Here is a 20,964-nt window from a genome sequence, read left to right on the forward strand (position 1 = left end):
GATGAGCACCAGTGAGTGCAACTACCCTTTCTGTGACAGTAAAAACCAATTTAAACTGGCATTCTTCTTTAAAATTCTTCAATAAAGACAAGGAAATCTTTGGAAGATCCTGTGAACTAGCATTTCAGAAGAGATGTTAACTGTACTTTTCTTCCACAGAACACAAGCACCCACCAAAATCAATATTATAGACAAGATGTGAAGAGAAACTATAATACAGTGATTGCTGGTGGAAAGATCTGCCTTCAGACAGATATAGCATATATCTTCAGCATATATTCTGTTACAAAAGAATCTTGAAAAGCTTTCTTCAGAATATTTAATACTTTCTTATTTTGTGGCAGAACTTTCAATGACAAAGACCTTGTAAGGATAGAGTAGAATTCCAGTCAGATCTCATGGAGTTATAAGCTGTTAAAAAAATTAGCCACTAATCTTTCTGCTTGCTTCCCTAAGGAATATTTACTTTTCAAAGTAAAGTTTGAGCTTAACAGCAGTTCACCTCTGTCATTACCAAAACAAGCAGGCAAAGGAAAGAGAACATATTTACTGGTAACCAATATTCAAGTTCTGAACACAGCAGAAAGGCCATAACAAGAAAGGAGGCCACACAGGTTTGTTTCCATTGAACCCACTATCTCACAGGTGTCCCAGCTGAAATACCCTTAGTTCAGGAAAAGTACAGGAAAAAGATAAGGGTGAATAAAGAGCCAACTGTGTGGAAAGAACAAAACACACCCAAAATATTCCTGCTCCTGGAGGAGCATTCTGAATCAGTGCTTGTTTTCATACATACCAACAAGACTAGTCTTCTGTCCATATCCTGAGAGTAAAGCTGGCTGTGTTAAATGCAGGGCTAGAAAAAGAACACCCAGTGAGTTGCAAAGCCAACAGACTGAAGCGATTCACAAGGTGCTGGGGCAGCCTGTTGGCTTTGAGGGTCTTTGGATCAGAAGGTTTACAGGAAGTCTCTCAAGTGGAAGGGCAGTGTTGAAAGAAAGACATTAGGAAACCAAAGATAAGGATTGTATTACCCTCTCAATGTTTTCAGCCTCTGTGAGAATACAAAAAATCACATCTGAAATTTGGAGACACATCTGGAGCCAGATGTATTTCCTCCAGAGCACAGAAAAATCTGAGGAAGTTAAAAATCCAAAATAAAGAACACTGTCCACTGAAGAAGCTTCAGGAGAATTAGTCAAAACATGAGCCAAGGACCACAGAAGGCAGGGCACTCCTCTTAGCAGGTAGAGCAAGAAAGCAAGCAGTCTGGGAAGGTTACTATATCTTGAAAGAAAATGAATAAAATATTAATTAAGAAAAGATTGAAGCATTAAGGCTTAGGAGCTCCTCTACAAATAGGGCCAAGAGGTTACTGACAAAATTACTTCAACCTGAGCAAAGACTGTTTAGAATGCTGCAATACACCACATTTTAGGCACAAAGAGCAATGAAGCATCTAGATGCTTTACAATTAAGGGTAAAAACATTTTAATGATAACAGGTAAGTGCATTGACTTGGAGAATGAAGAGACATTATACTTGAAACATCAACCTCAAACCTTGCTCTCTATTCTGTCAGCTTGATTTTTAGCCTACACAACATTCTTTTAACAGCTGTCAGTGTAATATTGTAAATACACTTAAGAGTATATATGTTATTGATCCCTCATAGGTTAAATGTAGCCATTAATGCAGTGGATGGTAGTGACAGGATGCATTTGTCAGAAGGATTATATCCACACTGTGCCAGGACATGTCACTCAACACCATTTTGTGTGCCTTGTGCAATTCATGATAGCAGGGTGAGAGGACTGCAGAAAAATCAATCTTGGGCAGAATTTAGTGGAAACTATAGATTCCATAGCAACATCTGGGTTTTCTGGTCCCAGATACTCTTATGTATTTTCAAGATTTAAAACATTGTAGAAATTAAACATTAGCTGTCAAAAAATTTACTGCAGGAATAAATATCCTTTGCCATTTAAAGAATCTTATTTTGTTTTAAGCCAACCATATAATCACCATTGTCTAAACTGATAGCTACTGGCAATGGCAAAGCTCATCACCTGCAAGCTCCCTTGCCACTGTTCTTTTGGGAAAACTATCTTAAGACAAACAGATGTTTCTGCTGTTTTAAACCAACAGGAAATGGACTTTCTCCCTTTTCCTTTCCTAGAAACAGATACTAGCAAAGAAAAATCTTAGCACAGCTGTACTCAACACTTTTCTTGTAACAATATGTCTGTGTGGGAGGCAGGCAACTAGTGGGAACAAACAGGCCAGGGGAAGTGAAATGTAGCATGCAGAAGATGAACACAAAGAATTAATTTGAAAATCTGTGGCTGGATTATTACACCGTAATGTCAATCCACTAGCAGGGGAAATAAAAGTGTGATGTACAAGACTTTGCTTTAAGATATGATCTGAATCCTATCTCAACTGGTAATTTACACAACTGAATTAAATATCAGTTGGCAATCTCAGTCACTTCAAGGAAATAGATGTTCACATCAGTGGAAAGCTTCTTTAGTACAAACAGACTGCAGGTTTAGTGTCCAAGTTGCAGCCTTATCTTTAAGGAAATGTCTTTAGGTCAGGCCTGAGGAACGAACTGATACGATGAAATGCAGAATTAATGCTTTGTGCAGATAAACCAAACATTTTATTGTCACTGCTGGCAAACTGGCATCCTTTACTCACACTAGATTTACATAAAAAAAGAAAACTGCCATCGAAGCTGCAGCATTAGAGACTCAATTATTACAGAGGATGAGAACGTGAAGAAAATTATGAAACAAAGCCTTGCAGAAAACCTGGTTTTAATTGATTTGTGCTGGAATTACAACAGTTTAAACTCATGAAAAGCTTCAGAATAGAAAAAGGCAACTTTTTTGAGAATGCTTTTGCTGAGAAATTCTTGCACAAATTCATGCTGCCATCTAATGGTCTAAATAAGCTATTTCCAGCTGTACAACTCATTCTGAACAATCATTTGCATTATTCTTTGGATTATTCTTTATTTTCTTAAGTTTTAATTTTTTGAAATTGATATCTGTTGTTCAGAATGAAATAACAGCATATTTTAGGAGTTGTAACCTATTTCAACCAAACTTTTAATTTCTATTTCCAAGTAGGTTTTAATATTTCTTCCAAGGTTTTTTTTCCCAAATTACTGGAAGAAGTGTGAGGAATGCAGAAAGGAGTTTTTGCAAAGTCAGTCAGTAACCATTTTTATCATCACACCTCTCAATCATTAAAAAACAAATTTTAAGGACAGAATTTTGCAATACTGACTGGAAATGCAGGCGAAGTACTTCTGACTTTGGCTTTTTTAGGGGAAGAACATTGTACCCTATGGCTAAGTTTTGAAGCTGACAGCTGTAGCAAAGTAAAAATCCCAGTGGCACCCCACACTGCTCCCCCACACAAACCAAGGGATTTGTTTGCTGTAATCAGTTCAACACAACAGGCCAAAACTGAGGGTTCACTTCATATGGGGAGCAAGCACTGGTCCCCACAGCCAAACACAGCCATAGCTTCTTGCAGCAGAACAGTACTTTATTCAATCCAAAGCATTTCAGTACTTGCATGCCTGCCTCTCTCAAAACTGCTGTTATCCAGATATGTCCCTAAAGAGTTTGTTCTTTTAATACTTTACTCTCCTGCTTTACCCTGGGGAGAGATTATTGCCTTTTTTTCAGTCCTTCCACTTTGACAGTCAAATGACTCTCACTGTAGCACTCATAAAATTATTGCAAATCAACATTCTTAGGATTATTTCTCAGAGCAGGATTCCAATCTAGATTCAGATGCCTAAATTTAGGTATTTAGTTAATATGTAGAAACAAAGTTGCTATAAAAGTGAAGCTCTGGAGAGATCCATACAAAACAGACAATCTAGTTTAAGGCATGACAAACAGCATTCTAGACTAGGAATTGCTCTGACTAATCCTTCCACTTGTTATAAAGAGAGACTGAGTTTCTAATGCACAGGCAGAAACTATTTGAAAGGCATCTGAGCTTGGATTCAAATCCCACTAGCACCATGAAGAACTGTACCTAGCTGCCTAAACACAAGCACACAGTACAATTTGAGATACAGTCATGTACCTAAAACATTCATTTGATGTGACTAGGGACTGATACACAAAACAGACAAGTTTCTCACAAATAGCTGGAGTCCTAGTGGATTATATGAAATGCTATGATGACTAAACATCACTTTTAGAGATTCCTTCAATTGCCTAAACTTAGCTAAACAGGGCCATTTGAAATGCTCAAGGGTATCTTGCCTGACCTTCTGTTGCCACTCTAGTAAAGGTCTCCTCTAGGTCTTCTGCTAAATCCACTGATCCCATGTGGATGTCTCACACACCCTACAATTTCTCAAGTGGCACTAGAGACCTATGTTTAGGCAACTTAGTGTCCCACATCTGCCCCAGTATATTTGCTTGGAAAAAAAAAATCTGCTTTACACACAGCTGTGCATAAAATCCTCCTCTGTTGAAGCAAGCCCCAACATAAGCCTCAATAATGGGAATTCAGCAACACATATTAGGCTAATCACGTGCCCAGAGTAACAAAAATACTTCATGAAGTAATTTGAATTTTACATTTTCCAGGTTGCTGGCTGATCTAATCAATAAGAGATCAAAGTCTGTCAGATCCAACAACCTTTTATATTATGCACTGGAATACTTGTACCTCAAGCAGATGAAGCTCTCCATGTAGAGAGCAGTCTTTTGCTAGAAGGTAAACAGAATGCTCAAGCAGCACAAGAGAACATCTAAAAGTAAGGAAAATTTCATACTTTATTCTATTTCTGTGAATTAGATAACTGGGTTGTATAACTGTAAGTGTAGTTTTGGAGATGGTAATGTAAATAGATTTTTACATTGTCTCCTGCATTGCAACTCACACACTTAAAATTTGGCTTCTACAGCTGTTCTGGCTAGATTTTCATTTTCCCCTCATAGGACTATGCAACTTTTGTGAAACAAATGAAGTTGGGTAAGGATTACTAAGCACTCATGTCAAGTAACACTTCCCTCAAATCTTTTCCCTTTGATGCACATATTAAATCTTTGGTCAGCATTCATAAAAGAAAAAAACTTTTCACTTTATTCCATTCTTTCACCATACAATCTTTTATTAATATGATTTGACAATTTTAGTAATTTATCCAATAATCACACAGTCTATTCTCTCTTTGATCATTAGATTGGATAACATGTTAGTCCACTATGAAGCTAGCAGCTGCAGATGTAGTTGGCCAAAGACCAGCCCTCAAGCTTTCTTTTATTATCCCTCATTTTTATAGTGCTTGTTCAGTATTTAGGCACTGGTCCACAGGGCTGATATACATCACTGTAGGAGCAGAGAAGTCTAAGCAAACAGTTCCATGCAGCAACTGAGTACCCAGCAGGAGAGCAGGCTACCTGGCAGGTAGGACTACATGCCCAGGTAGGGTGATACTCTGTGCTTTGTGGCCAGGCAGCACAGGATATGCTGCTACTTTATTTTTCTGAGTTTGATCTTGCAAACAGCACTGTAAAGAAGCATTAATTAACATCAAACAAAGATCTGCTCACAATGGTGAAGCTATGGAAAAAGAGAAAAGGAGGAATGGTTTGTGCACTCCCCCATGCTCTGAGGAGAAAGGAGATAGTCTTCTCCTTAGACTGCAGTACACAACAGCAGGAAGAACCAGCCCTACCCAAGACTAAGACGAAGGCTCAGTGCAGCAGAAACTGTCCAAGTGCACAGAAGCTGTAGCTTATCCCAGGGACACCACCACTTTGCGTGACATGCTTGCAGAGCTATCACACCACCCAAATTCCTCAAAACCAAGCAAGAAACTGCTTTAATTACTTTATTTCCGTTCTTTAGCTTGTCATTGTTTTGTATTGCCTTTGTTCCTATATTTCACAAGTGTTTTTCATTTTGAAACCTCTGTTTTTTTAATATAGATTTTTCAAGCTCTCTAGATTGTGGTGAGACACATATGAAGGAATTTTATATATTAAGAAAACAACTTCTGAATTCTCCCAAAACACAAGTGTTGGGTTTTATGATCTCTTTAACACTGCTTTCCAAACTAAAACATCAAAAGCTGCTGTACAATTTCTAGTGGTTTTATTTCTTGGCTGAAATCTCTTAGTTTTGGGAAGTCTCTGAGATATAATTTGTTTGCCACTTACAGACATTCTACAATTGAAAGTACTGTAGGACAATTAAACTTCAGGAATGACTCTCTTAAATTCTAACTGAAGATAAAAAACAAACCCAATCAGCATTCAATGGTAACAAGTCAAGTTGGACAGCCCAGTAGTCAGAATCGATACCTTATTTTATTGTTTAACTGCTTTAATTTAAACAGCCATGTTTTTAATTCTTTTTTACATGGTTTAAACCAATTGCATTTAAGCCAGAAATGGCAGGGAGTATGGGTTCCAGCACTGGCTACAGATATGAGAGTATGCACATGTTTTGTCCTCAGCTCTGCCAACAGTTTCCAAACCTGACCCGCTGTCTCAAGGCTTGGCCTGTGCTGAGTAGCGTGCCAGCTCTCCTGGCTCATGCCAAAGGCTGTGCTGACAAACACACAAGCTACATGAGTCACCAACCCAGCCCTGAAAGCACCAGCACCTCCTTCCCCAGAGTCAGCCAGAAAAACTCTTAAAGAAGTCATAGAAAACGAAATGTTCACCATTTCTAGCTTTTCTGTAACAAATAGTGTTTGAACTGAAAGGTCTTCATGTTCCTTTGTTGTAAAATTGCTTGAAATTCCAAGCTGTGAGTGTTTCATTTGGTTGTATAAAACTGGTAAATATTGAGTGCAAAAAGAGTATTTTCATATATTATAACCTCTGTTAGGAATACAGAAACCTTTGTTAAATAAGAAGTTGTCTGATGTGGCTGGATTCAGGATTGACAACTTCTTTAAAAGCTCTGTCTTATCAGAGGCCTTCAAACTTTGTTTTACCAAATTGCATGGATTTTACTTCAAAAAAGAAAATCTAAAGAGGACTCCAAGTTCTTATCTACACAGTGAAATAAATGAAATAAATGAACTGTAGCATACAGATACCCAAACTACCAGAGACCTAAGCTGGTAACTTCACACGATTCAGCTCAGCATCACAGACTTCATCAGCCTCTCATGATATGCAGTATAATGGCAATGACCCTATGCTGTTAGCAAGTGAGCCAGCACTGCATTCACTATCATGAGTGAAGAGTCATGATGAAAACATTCATACCTCATCCAGTTCCAAGCTGGACTGTATTTTATCTACCTAGCTACCCTAAGAGGGCAGCTGAATTGCCCTGCACCTCCTAACTTAGCAGGAAGAGACTTACAAGGCTAAGACTTTACCACAGAGTTACACACTACCTTAAAGATCTTGCTCTCTGCCATGAGGTCTGCATGCACAAAGCTCTATGAACAGCCAGTATCCAACACCTGCCCTGGTGCAGCACTATCAGCACTGTAAGCAACAGGTAGCTAAAGCATATCCTGATAAAAACCACAGAATTACTATGGGGAAGTGTTACAGGGAACATTTGCTGTATTGAAGAGAACACCTGTGGAAGGATGCTCACTTGGGACATCTCATCACTTGCCTTCCATGCTGACAGCTAGGAAAACCTTCCCCTTTTCCTTTTTTCCTCTCACTTGTTTGCTATCCTTTTCCCCATGAAATTAGCTATGCCCTTCACTATGAATTTATGCCATCAGCTGCAGACCTTGCAAATGGATGTTGGCCCCTTACAAACCTGCTTCAACATCTTCTGTGCAACATACTGCCCATATAAATATGCTCCACAGCATGTGAGAGAGCAGTCCTTTACACACTAAAATCAACCTAAGTAGCCCTTGCATTCCAAATACACCCTGACCCTCTCTGGTGGAGGCACAAGATCCTGTGTGACTAGAAAAGATGTCTAAGTACAGTTGAAAGCCAAGGAGTAACTTCTCCTTTCCTTTCCCCCCAAAACTGATTCATTTCCGAGCAGCTCAATTTCCAGTGCTGTAGGCAGGAAATATTCAGGGACACAAAGGCTGGGGACAAATGAAGGAGGAGGAATCACTGCCACTTTGACATAAATCATCTTAGCTTGACATGGAATCTAGCTGTCAACTTTGCATACGAATTGCAGCTCTCAGATCACATTTCCATCAGATACTGAAAAGGATCTTTTGTGCCACTTGAAACACTAGACTTTACTGGTACAGAGATATGCCCTGGAATGAACTTAATAATCTGTTTTTTCCTCAAGGCATTAGTCTTGCCAGTATCAAAGTTTCCCTTATTCAATCTCCTAATCTTAGTCTGTATCTTCATGTACTTAAAAAGCACATTTCTTTAAACAGAGATCAGTAAAGGGAATGCAGACACAGTATAAAAGAACTTATTTGACATATTTTGTATCTTTTTTATAATAAGAGAAAAAAATCTACAGTGAGAAATTAATGAAAATGAAAAAATACTTAATGCAGCATACTATCTACATTAATTCTCAAAATCTTGTTCTTAACTATCTATGTAGTCTGCATTTTTTTTGGGTACTTCAGCAATACTTCTATTCCACTACCCAATTCCCAAAAATCAGCAAGCAAATGCTAAATACAATGTGGCAGTAGAAGAAAATAAATGTAATGTATTATACCAGAGGAACATAATACAGTGCTGCACGATATGCTTCACATTTCAAACTTCACTGGCTATTGTAACAGGTCCAGACCGTGTCTCCAGGCTTGCCTGTGGTGAGGCTGGGCAGGAGGTGCCAAGCTGACTGCAAGAGGTGCAGGATGGTGCCCATCCCAGGCAGTGTCCCGCTGTAGCCAGGCTGAGCTGGGCAGTGCCGAGCCGCAGCGCCCGTGCCCAGCACAGCTCACAGGACAGGGATGTGCTGCTCAAATCCCATAGGATGGCCACAGGACGGCTTGTGTTGAGAGATGGGCCCCTGGGCAGCTCCCCCTCGGCACCACCTGCATGGCCCTGCCGTTATCTGACAGCACAGCACCAAGTTTTCACATGACCATCAATCCTGACAGGGTTGTCTCTTTGAAAGGAAATCCTGTGAGAGTGTGAATGACCAAGAGGGGTTAATCTCTGCAGAGGCTGAGGTCTGCAAGATGTGGTGCCCATGGGGAACAGTCCTGTTCAATGCCACACCACTCAGCGCCCAAGGTTGCTGAAGGTATGGAAGACTATCTATAATATTCTCTCCTTAAACCAGCAGATCTAATAAACAGTATTTAAATTATGCCTTACAAAGTCTAAGTTCCTTTCTTACTGTGACCATAAAGGGCCAGCATCTCCCAATGCAAAACAAGGCAATGAGCAATTATTTCTAACACAGCAGTCCATTAACAGTACTATAGAGATCATTTTTCTGCTTCCTCTTTCCTCTGGCATTCATGTGTATACCTGGTGTGTACACAGCGGGTATGTGTTCAGGCAGATGGACAGGTATGTCCTGTTATCTACTACATAGTTTTAATTATTATTCAATTTACTAGCCACAGCATTATTAGCTATTCTGCATGGGTAACTGCACTCAAATAAGCACAATGACAAAGCAAGCACAGGTTGTGGCCTTCTGTCCTATCCAGCCTGTTTGTCTTGTGATCAGAAAAGTCAAGTGGCCTTGGCTACCTAACGTGCCCAGAAAAATAACCTTCATCTATCATTTTACCCTAACACCAATGTAATGGCTCTCATAAAAGAAAATTTAAAAGAAGTAAACTTATAGATTGAGCTAGACACACTAATCATTTTCTGAAAAGAAATAAAATATTAAGAGTTAGTAATTACTGAATGCCTTGATGTTCCACCAATAGCTTTCCATAATTAATTTCAGATTCCAGAATTCCAGATTTTATGCCTTTAACTAGCTTTCATTTTTTCCAGTATAGTGATATATCTTCTAGTCAAGCTAATCTCACTATAAAAGCAATTCAAATAAATGATTTCTAAATATTAACTAAAGTAATTTCAAGCACCATAATTAACTTTTTAAACCATGATGTATGTAACCAGAGACCCAGGTCAGCAGTGACTAGAAATATAAGCCAAGTGATACAAGAATCAGGCACTGCTCTGTAAAGTAATTAAAGGGTTTCTTCCACATTATTTTGGGGGGTTTTTGTCTTCTATAATTCTGGTATTGTTGCTATAAAACAACACAACCCACCAGCCAAGCAAATTAAAAAATACAACAAAAAAACCAACTCAGAATGATGTGCTAAAACTCTACGCTTCCCAAGTTACCCCCAGACTTTTAAATCATGATAAGTAAAAAAAAAAAAAAAAAAAAAAAAATTGAAATATTTTCCTTAGAAAATTCTGAAATGCTTTTTTTTTTTAAACTCCATAATTTTTCAACATTGCTATAAATTTAATTTCTAATAAAGAGTAATTACGAACCAAAACACTCCTTCAGAGTTCATACCCTCAATCTATTTGATAATTATAAAATGCATAAAAATGAAAATTAAAACCATCAAGCAAAGCTGTATTAAAAAGGTAACATTTTTCACTGATAAACATGTGATTAGAACTTTATGACCTGTTTTGGTTTGGTCTTTTCTCATATTACAGATCATATTTGGTCTGACTTTTGGAGCTTCAAAAGGCCTGATCTAATAAAGTTCCTGTGGGGACAAATATGTAAAAACAGGAAAACAACATATCTCAGGGAAAGAAGTTTTCCAGATTACAAATTGACATAGTTCTAAATGTAGGTTTCTAAACCATGAAATAAAAGATTTTTCCTAACTAAACTCTGAGGATAAAGAACAGAGATAGCTGACCAAGAAGAACAGTTAAAAATACAGAAACCTGAGAATGGTTCCAAGCCAGTTTTCAAAATGCCATCCTTCCAATTTTACATTCAACTTTTAATAAAAGAATGCTTACTTTTTGATGCCACAGATTCTAATCACATGATATGACAGCAAAGAAAAGCAAATCCTCTCTCTGAAGTTAATGCTCTGCCTCCTCACTATCAAGACTATGTAATGTGCTTTTTAACAGACATTAAAAAAATAAAAGCAGTTTTACACATCCTTATTCCTTATGCTTAGGGCATCTGTCTCTTTCAGGTGGTAATTATGCATGTTTCTAAATAAGACTGCAGACTCTCTTTAACAAAATTTTTAGTTTTCTTTTACTCTGAATAACCCAGGAACTTTACTTTGAAATAATCTAGGAAATAACCCAGTAAGATTTATAACATAAGGATAAAAAAAAATAAAATAACAGATAGAGTACAAACCTCTGATTGTACATGCCCCGGAAATTATAATTTGCTCTGTAATTGGGAATTGGCTTTGGATCTAATGGCCTGTAGATGGCAGGCTCTCCTCTTTTCATTGCCAGACCATTCAGCTCCACAGTTGGTGTTATACTGCCTGCAAAAAAAAAACAATGTAAGTAAGGTGCTTTTAAATACTGAAAAACACACAAGCAGGACTGAGCTACACAGAGAGAGCTACTCTTAAAGTAAAAAGATGCAACTAAAAAGAAATTTCAGTTTCTTTAAAAGATGGGAATATAGATCACAAGCAATGAAAAAGAACATTTAAAATTCTCAGTGCGTTCTCTATGCAGTTTCATAGAGATTATAGAGATTATAGAATTCATAGAGATTCATAGAATCATAGTGGATTAATCTTCATATATGAATGGTAAAGTCAGTGTAATAATCAATAATCAAGCTGGTTATTCATTTTTCCAAAGTGCTTATAATACATTATGAAGAACTGTAAAGATAACAGAATAATATGTCTTTCTGCTGAATACCATTAAATAAAACCACAAACAGAGCAAAGAGTCATTGAAAGAAGCATGAAGTAACAGGCATTACTGAAGTAATTCAGGAGTCTTACAACAAGTTAGAAAAAAATGTTTTATTTGCAAGACGTGAAAACTTGTCTAAAAACTAATGATCTCATAGGAGTGATCTAACAGACTGAACATACAGCTCCTGGAAATCAGTGCAACTACAGCCATCTACTGGTGACAGAATGGAAAAATAGTAGACAGCCAGTACTTGACCACTTCAGGGTTTCAAAAATGCCAAACAAGCTACATCCAGCTTCTTTATTTTTTATTTCTTAGATGAAATGTTCAGCTACAGTAACCCCCATTTATACTGCTGTAAGAAAATCCAAAATGAGCTAAATATGCATTCCAACAAAAAGGAGTTAATATATTCTGAAAATGTTTCCACGGGATATTCAAATAAATTTACCCTTAAAAACTACAATTCATTTTCCAGTCTGACATTGAAGCTTTATATGCCAAATGATTAAAATGTTTATGCAACACTTACTCAAAACCTTATACCAACAAAAATTCTTATAATTTCCAGGGCAAGACATTACTATGAATTCAAATTTTTTTATAAAAATACAAAACAGTATTTTGATGAGAAGATACCTGTGCATATGCAGCAAAATTATGTGTTATGTGATAAAATTTCTAATTAATTGTCTTAAAGTGTATTTCTCTTGTTATCAGATTTTCCCCCTAAGAATATGCTCAAAGCCAAAAAATTCTACAAACTCAGTAATACTCTGTAATGTCAAGAACCACACTCAGGATGACTTTTAATAGAGGTTTGAGCCTCCTTCTTCCTAAGCAGCCAAAGTCACAGTGACTGTGAAGGAACCAGGGCAAATGCAATGTCCTGGGTCTGGAGAGGCAATGTACTGATCTCCAAAGGAGCAAGAGAACACTACCACACCACTCCCAAACAATCCTTCATGGCTAATGTTCAGGATAATACTCACAAGTTCTAAAGGAAATTTAATCCCACTTTTCTCTTTCCAACACAGAGAAGATTAACTGCAAAATTACTTCATTTTAAGAAAGTGGCTGAAGAATACATTCTTAAAAGAGGGGGAGGGGCAGACAGAAATTAAATGGAAGAAAAGGAAAACAGAAAAGAAGCAGGGGGAGAAGGATTGTTTAAAAATAATAAATGAGAAGATATTCTCACCATTTGATTTCCTTTACATTAGTCTGAAATGAATTTACAATTTTTTTCCTTATTGATTAAGACAAAACAGATCACTGAGCACGTGCATGAGATGTGTACCCCAGAAGGTTTTGCATGCACCGAAGGCAACTTGCAGCTAACAGCTCTAAATGAAGGATGCAAGACACCAGCATAAATTCTATTATTGAAAAAAGTTTCTAAAGCGACCTGAAAGATTTTTGAAAGTACAGGTTGCTCTGAAAGAAAACTCAGCATGCAGGAAATTACCTGTCAAAGTTCTTATGCCAAATCCCAGCCTTTTTTTTATGCCAGAGATGCAATTTCACAGGATTGGACTGGATAATATGTGCAATTTCATCAGAAAGTTAGCTAAAATAACTCTTTGGAAAATGCATTTCAGTTAATTCAATCTGCTTTTCTTTTTCTGTTTACAATTGATCACATACTATCACTTTGTATACATCTAAGCATTACTTAAATAATATATTCCCTCACAGTTCTACAATTTTAGGTATGTGCATTAAAAATTCTTCCATGAAATTTCACTAGAGGTTCTGCATTACCCAGTCATACTACAGCGCTGTTGATTTTCATCCTATGAGTTTAAGTATCTTGTTAAAATTATTTATTGAGTGCTATAATATGCCAACAAGATCTAACACTCAGAGGAATATGTCATACCTGGATTATTGTTTACATTGTTTTTGGGTGGTCTAGGCGTTGGTTTGGGAAGGGTAGTTTCATTCAATGCTTTGCTGGCAGCAGCATGTTGGGCCTTTTTAATACTGCTTCCTTCAGCTTCCCATGTCTGTTCTCCAAGAGTCAGCTGCACTGTGAACATCTTCAAAGACAAAGAACAGGTAAACACTGGCAAGATTATCACTGTGGATTAGAGCAATCTGTATAAAAATTTCCAGGGCTGAAGAGAAACCATGCTCTCTTTTCATTGTATTCAACTCCCAGATAACGCATCTGATTCTTCCAGAGATCAGTGAGACCTTATCAGTGAGCAACATTTGGCCTTTCAAATCACAAAGTAAAACAGTACAATGGTAATGTCAATTATCAAAGAACAGAATAATATTTAAACCAAGTAAGAATAACTTCAAACTGATCCTCTGTTCTTGGAAGACTATGTACAGGTCAGCTAAGAACACATTTCTTCATATATTTGAGTATGTGTAGTCACTTCACTTGCAGAAAACAAATATTAAACATGCTACTGAGAAAAAAAAATATGTAATAATTACGAATTAATATAAATGATTATACATTTCTCAAGGCAGTGGAGAATTTGGCCCTAATAGTTTTACAGAGTGAATTAATTTCTCACATACCCAGATTTCTAAAAATAATGCCTTTTGTTAGGGCAGAGTCACAACTCAAATATGGTCAAAAAGATAAAGTAAGAAACAAAAGATATATTATTTTTTTTAAAGGAAAATGCAGTTCTTAATGTAAAATATATAGTGAGGACAGGAACTGTAAACCTCCAGAGTTCAGAAATGGACTAACTGATAAAAACCATATATTTTAAATTCTGTGATGGAGGCCTATTTCAAGTATCCATGCTGTGAAAATTGTGCAGACAAAACACAATGCATGTTTAAGATATTAGACAGAGTCTATCTTCTGCATGATACATAAATGCTCTGTTTAAATTTGAGCATCTAGAACAAGGAGAGGAAGGTTAAGAGCTCAATATATTTGCCATATATTCCCTAGATAAAAGGCAGGACTTAGTAGTCAGATACATACAGTAAACTAAGATACACCTACCTCAGAAAATGGACTAACTAACTTGAGCCAACAGAAAAAAAATACACATATTAGTATGAGAAGTATATAAAGTAAAATTTTAATTTTGACAGCTCTCTAAATTTTTAACTTATTTAAACTTGCTAGATCAGGACGAGGTTTTTAGAGATGAATATGGTGGGCAGTCTAAATCTGCTTTTACATACACATTTTTTCAGCATGTACAAAGAAGCATTTAAACACAAATATGTATGTGTCTCCCAACTCAGGCCTCTGCACATGCACATATTGCATTCAAACTGAATGCTATAAATACATACTCATGTCTTAATTACAGCCTTGAAGTTTGGCCTACTGTAATTTCCAGAAGCACAATGCAAGTACCTTTATCACAGTTCCTATTGCTCTGTTGATTTTTCCACAGCGGTCACAACAATTTCTTCATGGAAGAAAGAAAGGAATAGCCTCTTAATTTTACACTCTGTCAAATGCTACCCCTAACTGAAAGCTAAGATGGGTATTAGAACTAAATACCCATAATTATATAAATTACCTACAAACATACATCCTTATTATTTAAAAAGCTGAAATTTGATTTCTGGGTCTGTAGTTTGTATCTTTTATATTTTGCAAGAAAGTATCAGTGTAGTATTTTTATAGGAGGAGGAAAATCCTTAATTTAAATGAAAATATGACAAATAATGGCTATTTATCTACCTATAACTCTTAGTGCTTAGAGAAATAAACAGGAACTCAGAATGATAAAGGGTTTGTTTAGTAAACTTCTGCCAGTCAGAGCACCTTCTCACTTAACACATCTGCCAAACTCCTGCAAAAACCCACACACAGAAGTAGGTTTAGTCCTTTATTAAAGGAATAAACCTGCCTAGATCCAAACTCTGTAGCAGACAATGAAACATTCAAGTTCTGGAATACTAGAGCTAACAGTTCTGCTGCTGACTGAGAGACACTTCTTACCTGAGGAAATTTCTATTCCTCACACCCAACATAATTTACTGATGTCCAGAGGGCAGGAATGCAAAGACCACCATGCTTGTGCTTGTTTTCACTCTGCTATGTTTGTCAGGTCAGTCTCTCTAAGCCCTGACAACCCTTTATTCCTCACTTCTTCTGTGTAAAACCTTCTCTCCACCTTCCCAGCTTTTGAAGTGCTACATCCCTTACACCTTTCCCTCTTTTCTGTACCACCATCCACTTTCTTATGCCACTGAAATGTCCTGAAATGACACTGACATAGAAGGACAGAAGGCATGATCAATCTGACTAATATTCTCCAAAACATCACTTATACTAACAAAGACTTCCTGATTTTTCTTATGATGAAGAATCCACCTGGAGGGCAGACTCCTAGAAACCCTAACTGCACAGGAAGAGCCAGTTCTCTCCCCACTGCACTATTACCATTTTTCCATTTCACCTCAATTGTCTAAACTTATTTTCCAGAGACAACTAAACAAAAGGGTATGAAAATTTACTAGCATTTGTGAACAACACAAACACCTATCTTGTAGAGCACTGTGAAAATTGTGAAAGCCACCAGTGGTCAGGAGCAGAGTATGTGTAGGAGCAAAGCAATGTGAGAAGCTCCTTGAATGGCAAAGAGCACCAGCAGCACTACATCCTTCAGGTCATGCTTCCCAGGACAGATTCAGGTCTGTTTCACATATTCTGTTAAGTAAACCATCATATTACTAGCAAGACATGATACCAAACAGCTAAGAGGGTCATAATAAATTCTATTTATTTCTTCGCTTTTCATTGGTCAAAACCTGTATGATCTTATTAATATCACCCTTGTTCTTCATCCATTTCTCTTTTTTTATCTCACTATATGGATCAAAATTAGACATAATATCCTTCTAAGTCCTTAGAGTACATAAATGTATTTTTTTACCACTATGAGCACAACTATAAGAATGAGGTAAATTGAAAAACTGAAAAATTAAGAAATTCACTGAAAAGCTGGCTTTCAGAAGTGCAGGTAATGCAGACTTAAGTAATTTCACTGATACCAGTTCCTTTAAAAGTAATAACAAATGCATCATATAATCAAGAAAGTTGGAAAAGTCCTCTAAGAGTATCAAGTCCAAACTTTGACCAGACACCACCACACCACACAAACCCTAGCACTAAGTGCCATATCCAGTCCTTTCTTGCAAACTTCCAGGGATGGCTATTCCATCTCCTCCCTGGGCAGTCCATTCCACTGCTTAACCACCCTCTCAGTCAAAAAAAAATTCATTATATCCAAACTGAACCTCCCCAGGCACAGTCTGAGGTTCTGTCCTCCTACCCTGTTGCCAATTGCCTGGGAAAAGGGCTCCCCTTCCATATGTGAACAATCTCTTATCCTACTAAAATTTTAAGTATAATGTGAATGTCATATGACTCAAATATCCTGACTGCTGAGAAATGTAAACAGCTAAAACCACACCACAACCAAAGCAATTATTTTTTCACAGAAATGGAAAAAAGGCAACACAATAACAAGAAGTTACATAAAGCCCAACAAATTTAATATGCTGCAACCTAAAACCAAGCAGCCAGTGTACATCATTTCCACCACTGTAATACCTTCAGCAACGCCAGCCAGAGGTGAAGTTCAGTGACGTGCATCAGTTCTGCACTAGCTGGCAACACAGTGAGCAACATAGAAACAAGTGGCAAGCACAGAGACAGCCCAAGAGTAGCTGAAACTGTTACTAATCCACACCTTGGCCTCACTGCCTCATGCGATTTGGCCACTCCAGAAATACTAAGTACAAAGAGGCAGCTAATTATGCCAGTGTCTCACTCAGGCTTTCCAGGAGTTTTTTCCTCCCCCAGTTTGCCCCTAACTACAGAGGAAATTCAAAATTATATCCAAAAATTACCATGAGGATATTCCTCTGTATTCCCCATCATCTGAAGGCATCCTAATTTTTACTTATTAAGTTGGACATCCAAACTGATACATGAACTAGCCAGAATCAGCTGTCAATTCACTAGAAACTTCTATGCTATAATCACATTAGCAGTTTTAGTATAACCCTACATTGTGAAGTTGCACAGTAATGAAGTTTGTGCCCCAGAATGCAAGATTCAAAGATAGACTATCAACTTCATGGGCAAAGAATCTCACCAAAAAGCACTTGAAAAAATATCACAAATTTGTCATCACCTGCATTACCATGAAACAAATGCAGAGGTAGTTATCAGAGGCATGCTGACTGCAGAGAAAGATTCATGCAGTCTAAAAAGCAAGTGCTCCAGAAAGATTAAGGAAGGATGGTGATAACCTGAAAAGACCTTCATGAGGTATATATAAAGACCAGCAAATATAAATTCAAAGATGAGAGAAAAAACAAAGTACAAAATTATCTACAGGGCTTCTGTAACAGAAATACAGGCAAACTTTCTGAAAGTGTGGTAAAAAAAAAAAGCAGCAAAAAAAGGAACAGAAGAAAGCCCTTACACTAGAAATGTAGCTGGGTTTGACAAACACATTTGTCCAAACCATGATATTATCTGTTTAGCATGTAAGGTATGGCTCATCACCTGGAACTGTGACCTTACCTTGGCATGAGCAGGCCCTCTTTCATTCAGAAGCTTATACTGGGGTTGAATTCTATTGAAACGGGCTAACTCATTTACCAGACACATTGGAGTTTTCTCTTTGGGGTTTGCCATGTTATCTTGGAGAGGAGCTGTAAATAAAGAGTCTGTAAAGTTTTTGTGGAGAAATGTACTCTTCACAAAGCTTTGCAAAAGCAGCATGCTTAAAAAAGAAAATACTGTGGCTAAAACAGAACTTTTGCATATATGCTAAATACAAAGTTTAAATACCATTTATGTATTAGTCACATAAGAATATGTAGTTCACAATAACAAGTTTGATTACATGCAATTAAAATGCCCCCAAACTATTTCTTTCAAAAATGTTTTTATGAAAGAAGACTGCAGGAGAGCATATGCATATTCTGTATTTCCTATGTCACCAAAGTTCACTGTCAGGAGTTCCTGGAATTGACTACTCTTTCAGAATGGTTTTTCCACACTTCAAAGCAGAAGTGAGTAGCATAAGAATTATTAGACAAATACAGCAGATGAAACCCAGTGGTTTCTGCCAGCTTTTTCTCAGTGTTTTACTTTTCTCACAATATTGAAGTCACTCTCAGAACACTTCCATAGAACACCTCCCCCTTTAAGGATTTAGTTCTGTTTTTCACTTTCTGTGGGTTTTTTTGCAATTTATTTGGATTTATCCCTAACACACATACATTGTCATTTCTTGCTTAAGTTGTTAGGACAACACTTCTGCATTTTATACCCAGTTCAGCATAGGAACTACAGTGTTTATTAGGCCACAAAGGAAACATCAAATACTGCCAAGCAGTCAGAAGACATTCTGTTCTAGGGAAGAGAAATAAACTTGGAGACCTTCCTACCCCACTAAAACTTCTCTATAAAAGATACACTGAGAATTTGACCAAATAGACATGTTCTTTCCTGAGCTTTTATATCATTGATCAAAACTTCACTCCAAATCTGAGCTCAATAAAGAAATGAAACTTAGTAAAGATTTTATTTAGCCAAAATATTTTTCTACATGTGTTTTCTCTCTTATTTTAATCCTCTTTAAGACCTAATTATTATGTTTTTCAATTAACAAGTCATCAAAAATATTAATTTGAACACCAAAGAAAATATATCTGGACCAACTTACCTGGTGAGTTGTTCAAAGATGCAGGATCCACAAGGCTGGCAGTAGGACTGCTGCAGCTGGCAGCGGGTTCTGAAATGGATCCATTCATGGAGGATGGCAGACTCAGGGTATTTGTAGCTGTAACTGGCAGGGGTAGCACCACAGGAGCCATGGTGGGACCGGACAGGTTTGCTGCAGTCTGCATTTTAACTTGTGCCATTGCCTGTCACTGCAATAAACATATTATTATCAGAAGAGCACTTGGCATTTTGATGTTCAATGACTACAGTGGTATTAGCAACACTCCTTTTTTGCTCCTGGACCTGGGTCACAAAACTGTCCACAAAAGTCATGCCTCTGCAAACTTCCAAGTGGATACACAGAGAAACAGAGCTCAGAGCCAAAGAACATCACTGGAGAAGAACCTGCACACCCTGGCTCCAGGTTCTGTTTTTCATTGGTGGGGTCACCCTGCCTGAAATATGGCAGGAAGAATTACTATTCTAGAATTAAATTCTACACAATTATTCCGAAGATGAGATAAGCACTTGCCAGTATGAAGAGAGGATGACTTTGCAACCAACTGCCATAGCAAACTAGCAAACTTTGCCATTGTTTTTCCAGTTAAGTGCACCTAATGTATCAAATAAGGCCACAAAAGAAAATTCCTTTTTTCTTTTGGGCTGTTACCAAACTAGAAAAGAGGGGAAAAAAAGAAAAAGAAAAAAAAAGGAGAAAGTACAAACAAGAAAAAAAAAATCAAAGACACAAGTATGCAAGTTCTTAAAAAAAAAAAAATCACTGCTTATTCAGTCAACAGGTGGAGTACTTGCATAAAATACTGGCAGAGGTACCAGGATTTCCTAAACTAGTCTTTAAGCCCATGGCTAGAACATTTACCTGGAATATGCCAGGTACCAATTACCTCTTTTCTTCTGCCCAAATTAGTTTCTTTATTGCCAATATCTTTCTCAGGCTAGGTCTACATGCATAAACAAACCAGGGTCAGGGCACCACTCCACACTATTCACTGAGAGTATGCTCCTTGGCAAAATTTGGGCTACTGGCTGCAAACTCCTGCTGCTGCAAAAACCACACAGAACAGTTTAGGGGCCTGCAGGCATCCCAGGTAATCCACACAATTAAGAGAGAAACCAGCCATTGTCAGTCATTGCATTACTCAGAGCAGACAGAGAGACAAAACCAGTCAGAGCCAACAAGCAGCCTGGGCAACTGGAACTTCTCCCAGCAGCAGCTCTGGTCCTGCTGGCTAAGGCAGAGCAGGGGTTCAGCTCTCCTCCATCACAAGCAGCATCCCTTACCACTAAGCTCTTTGCTCCTTCTGCTGGGGTAATTCTCTATCTCTATCAAAAAAAACAAAAAAAACCCAAAACCCTGAAAAAAACCCCATTCAACACCTGAAAAACTTTCTAACAAAGGGCTTATTGAAACAAATAACCTATATAAAATTTTTTTATTACCTT

The 20,964-nt window shown here is 37.5% G+C and overlaps 2 protein-coding genes across 6 annotated transcripts in view; both read right to left on the reverse strand.

Annotated features, from left to right (window-relative positions):
• STAU2 (staufen double-stranded RNA binding protein 2) overlaps window positions 1-19,700 on the reverse strand; it is a gene marked incomplete at its 5' end in the record, with an annotated part of 151,367 nt that extends 131,667 nt beyond the window's left edge. For 2 of the 4 annotated variants that reach the window (XM_079299524.1, XM_079299522.1), the window contains 4 exons: window positions 11,290-11,425; window positions 13,699-13,858; window positions 18,352-18,482; window positions 19,502-19,700. In XM_079299524.1, coding sequence (XP_079155650.1) covers window positions 11,290-11,425; window positions 13,699-13,858; window positions 18,352-18,482; window positions 19,502-19,700 — 626 coding nt within the window. Of the gene's footprint in view, window positions 1-11,289; window positions 11,426-13,698; window positions 13,859-18,351; window positions 18,498-19,501 lie in introns of all 4 variants that reach the window. The other 2 variants (XM_079299523.1, XM_079299521.1) reach the window with 1 other exon arrangement.
• UBE2W (ubiquitin conjugating enzyme E2 W) overlaps window positions 19,571-20,964 on the reverse strand; it is a 65,081-nt gene continuing 63,687 nt past the window's right edge. For both annotated transcript variants that reach the window (XM_079299536.1, XM_079299538.1), the window contains exon 6: window positions 19,571-19,709. In XM_079299536.1, the coding sequence (XP_079155662.1) occupies window positions 19,687-19,709 (23 nt within the window). In that variant the 3' untranslated portion in view covers window positions 19,571-19,686. The remainder of the gene's footprint in view (window positions 19,710-20,964) is intronic.

This window comes from Erithacus rubecula (assembly GCF_903797595.1).
Source record: "Erithacus rubecula genome assembly, chromosome: 3".
Classification (NCBI taxonomy): Eukaryota; Metazoa; Chordata; class Aves; order Passeriformes; family Muscicapidae; genus Erithacus; species Erithacus rubecula.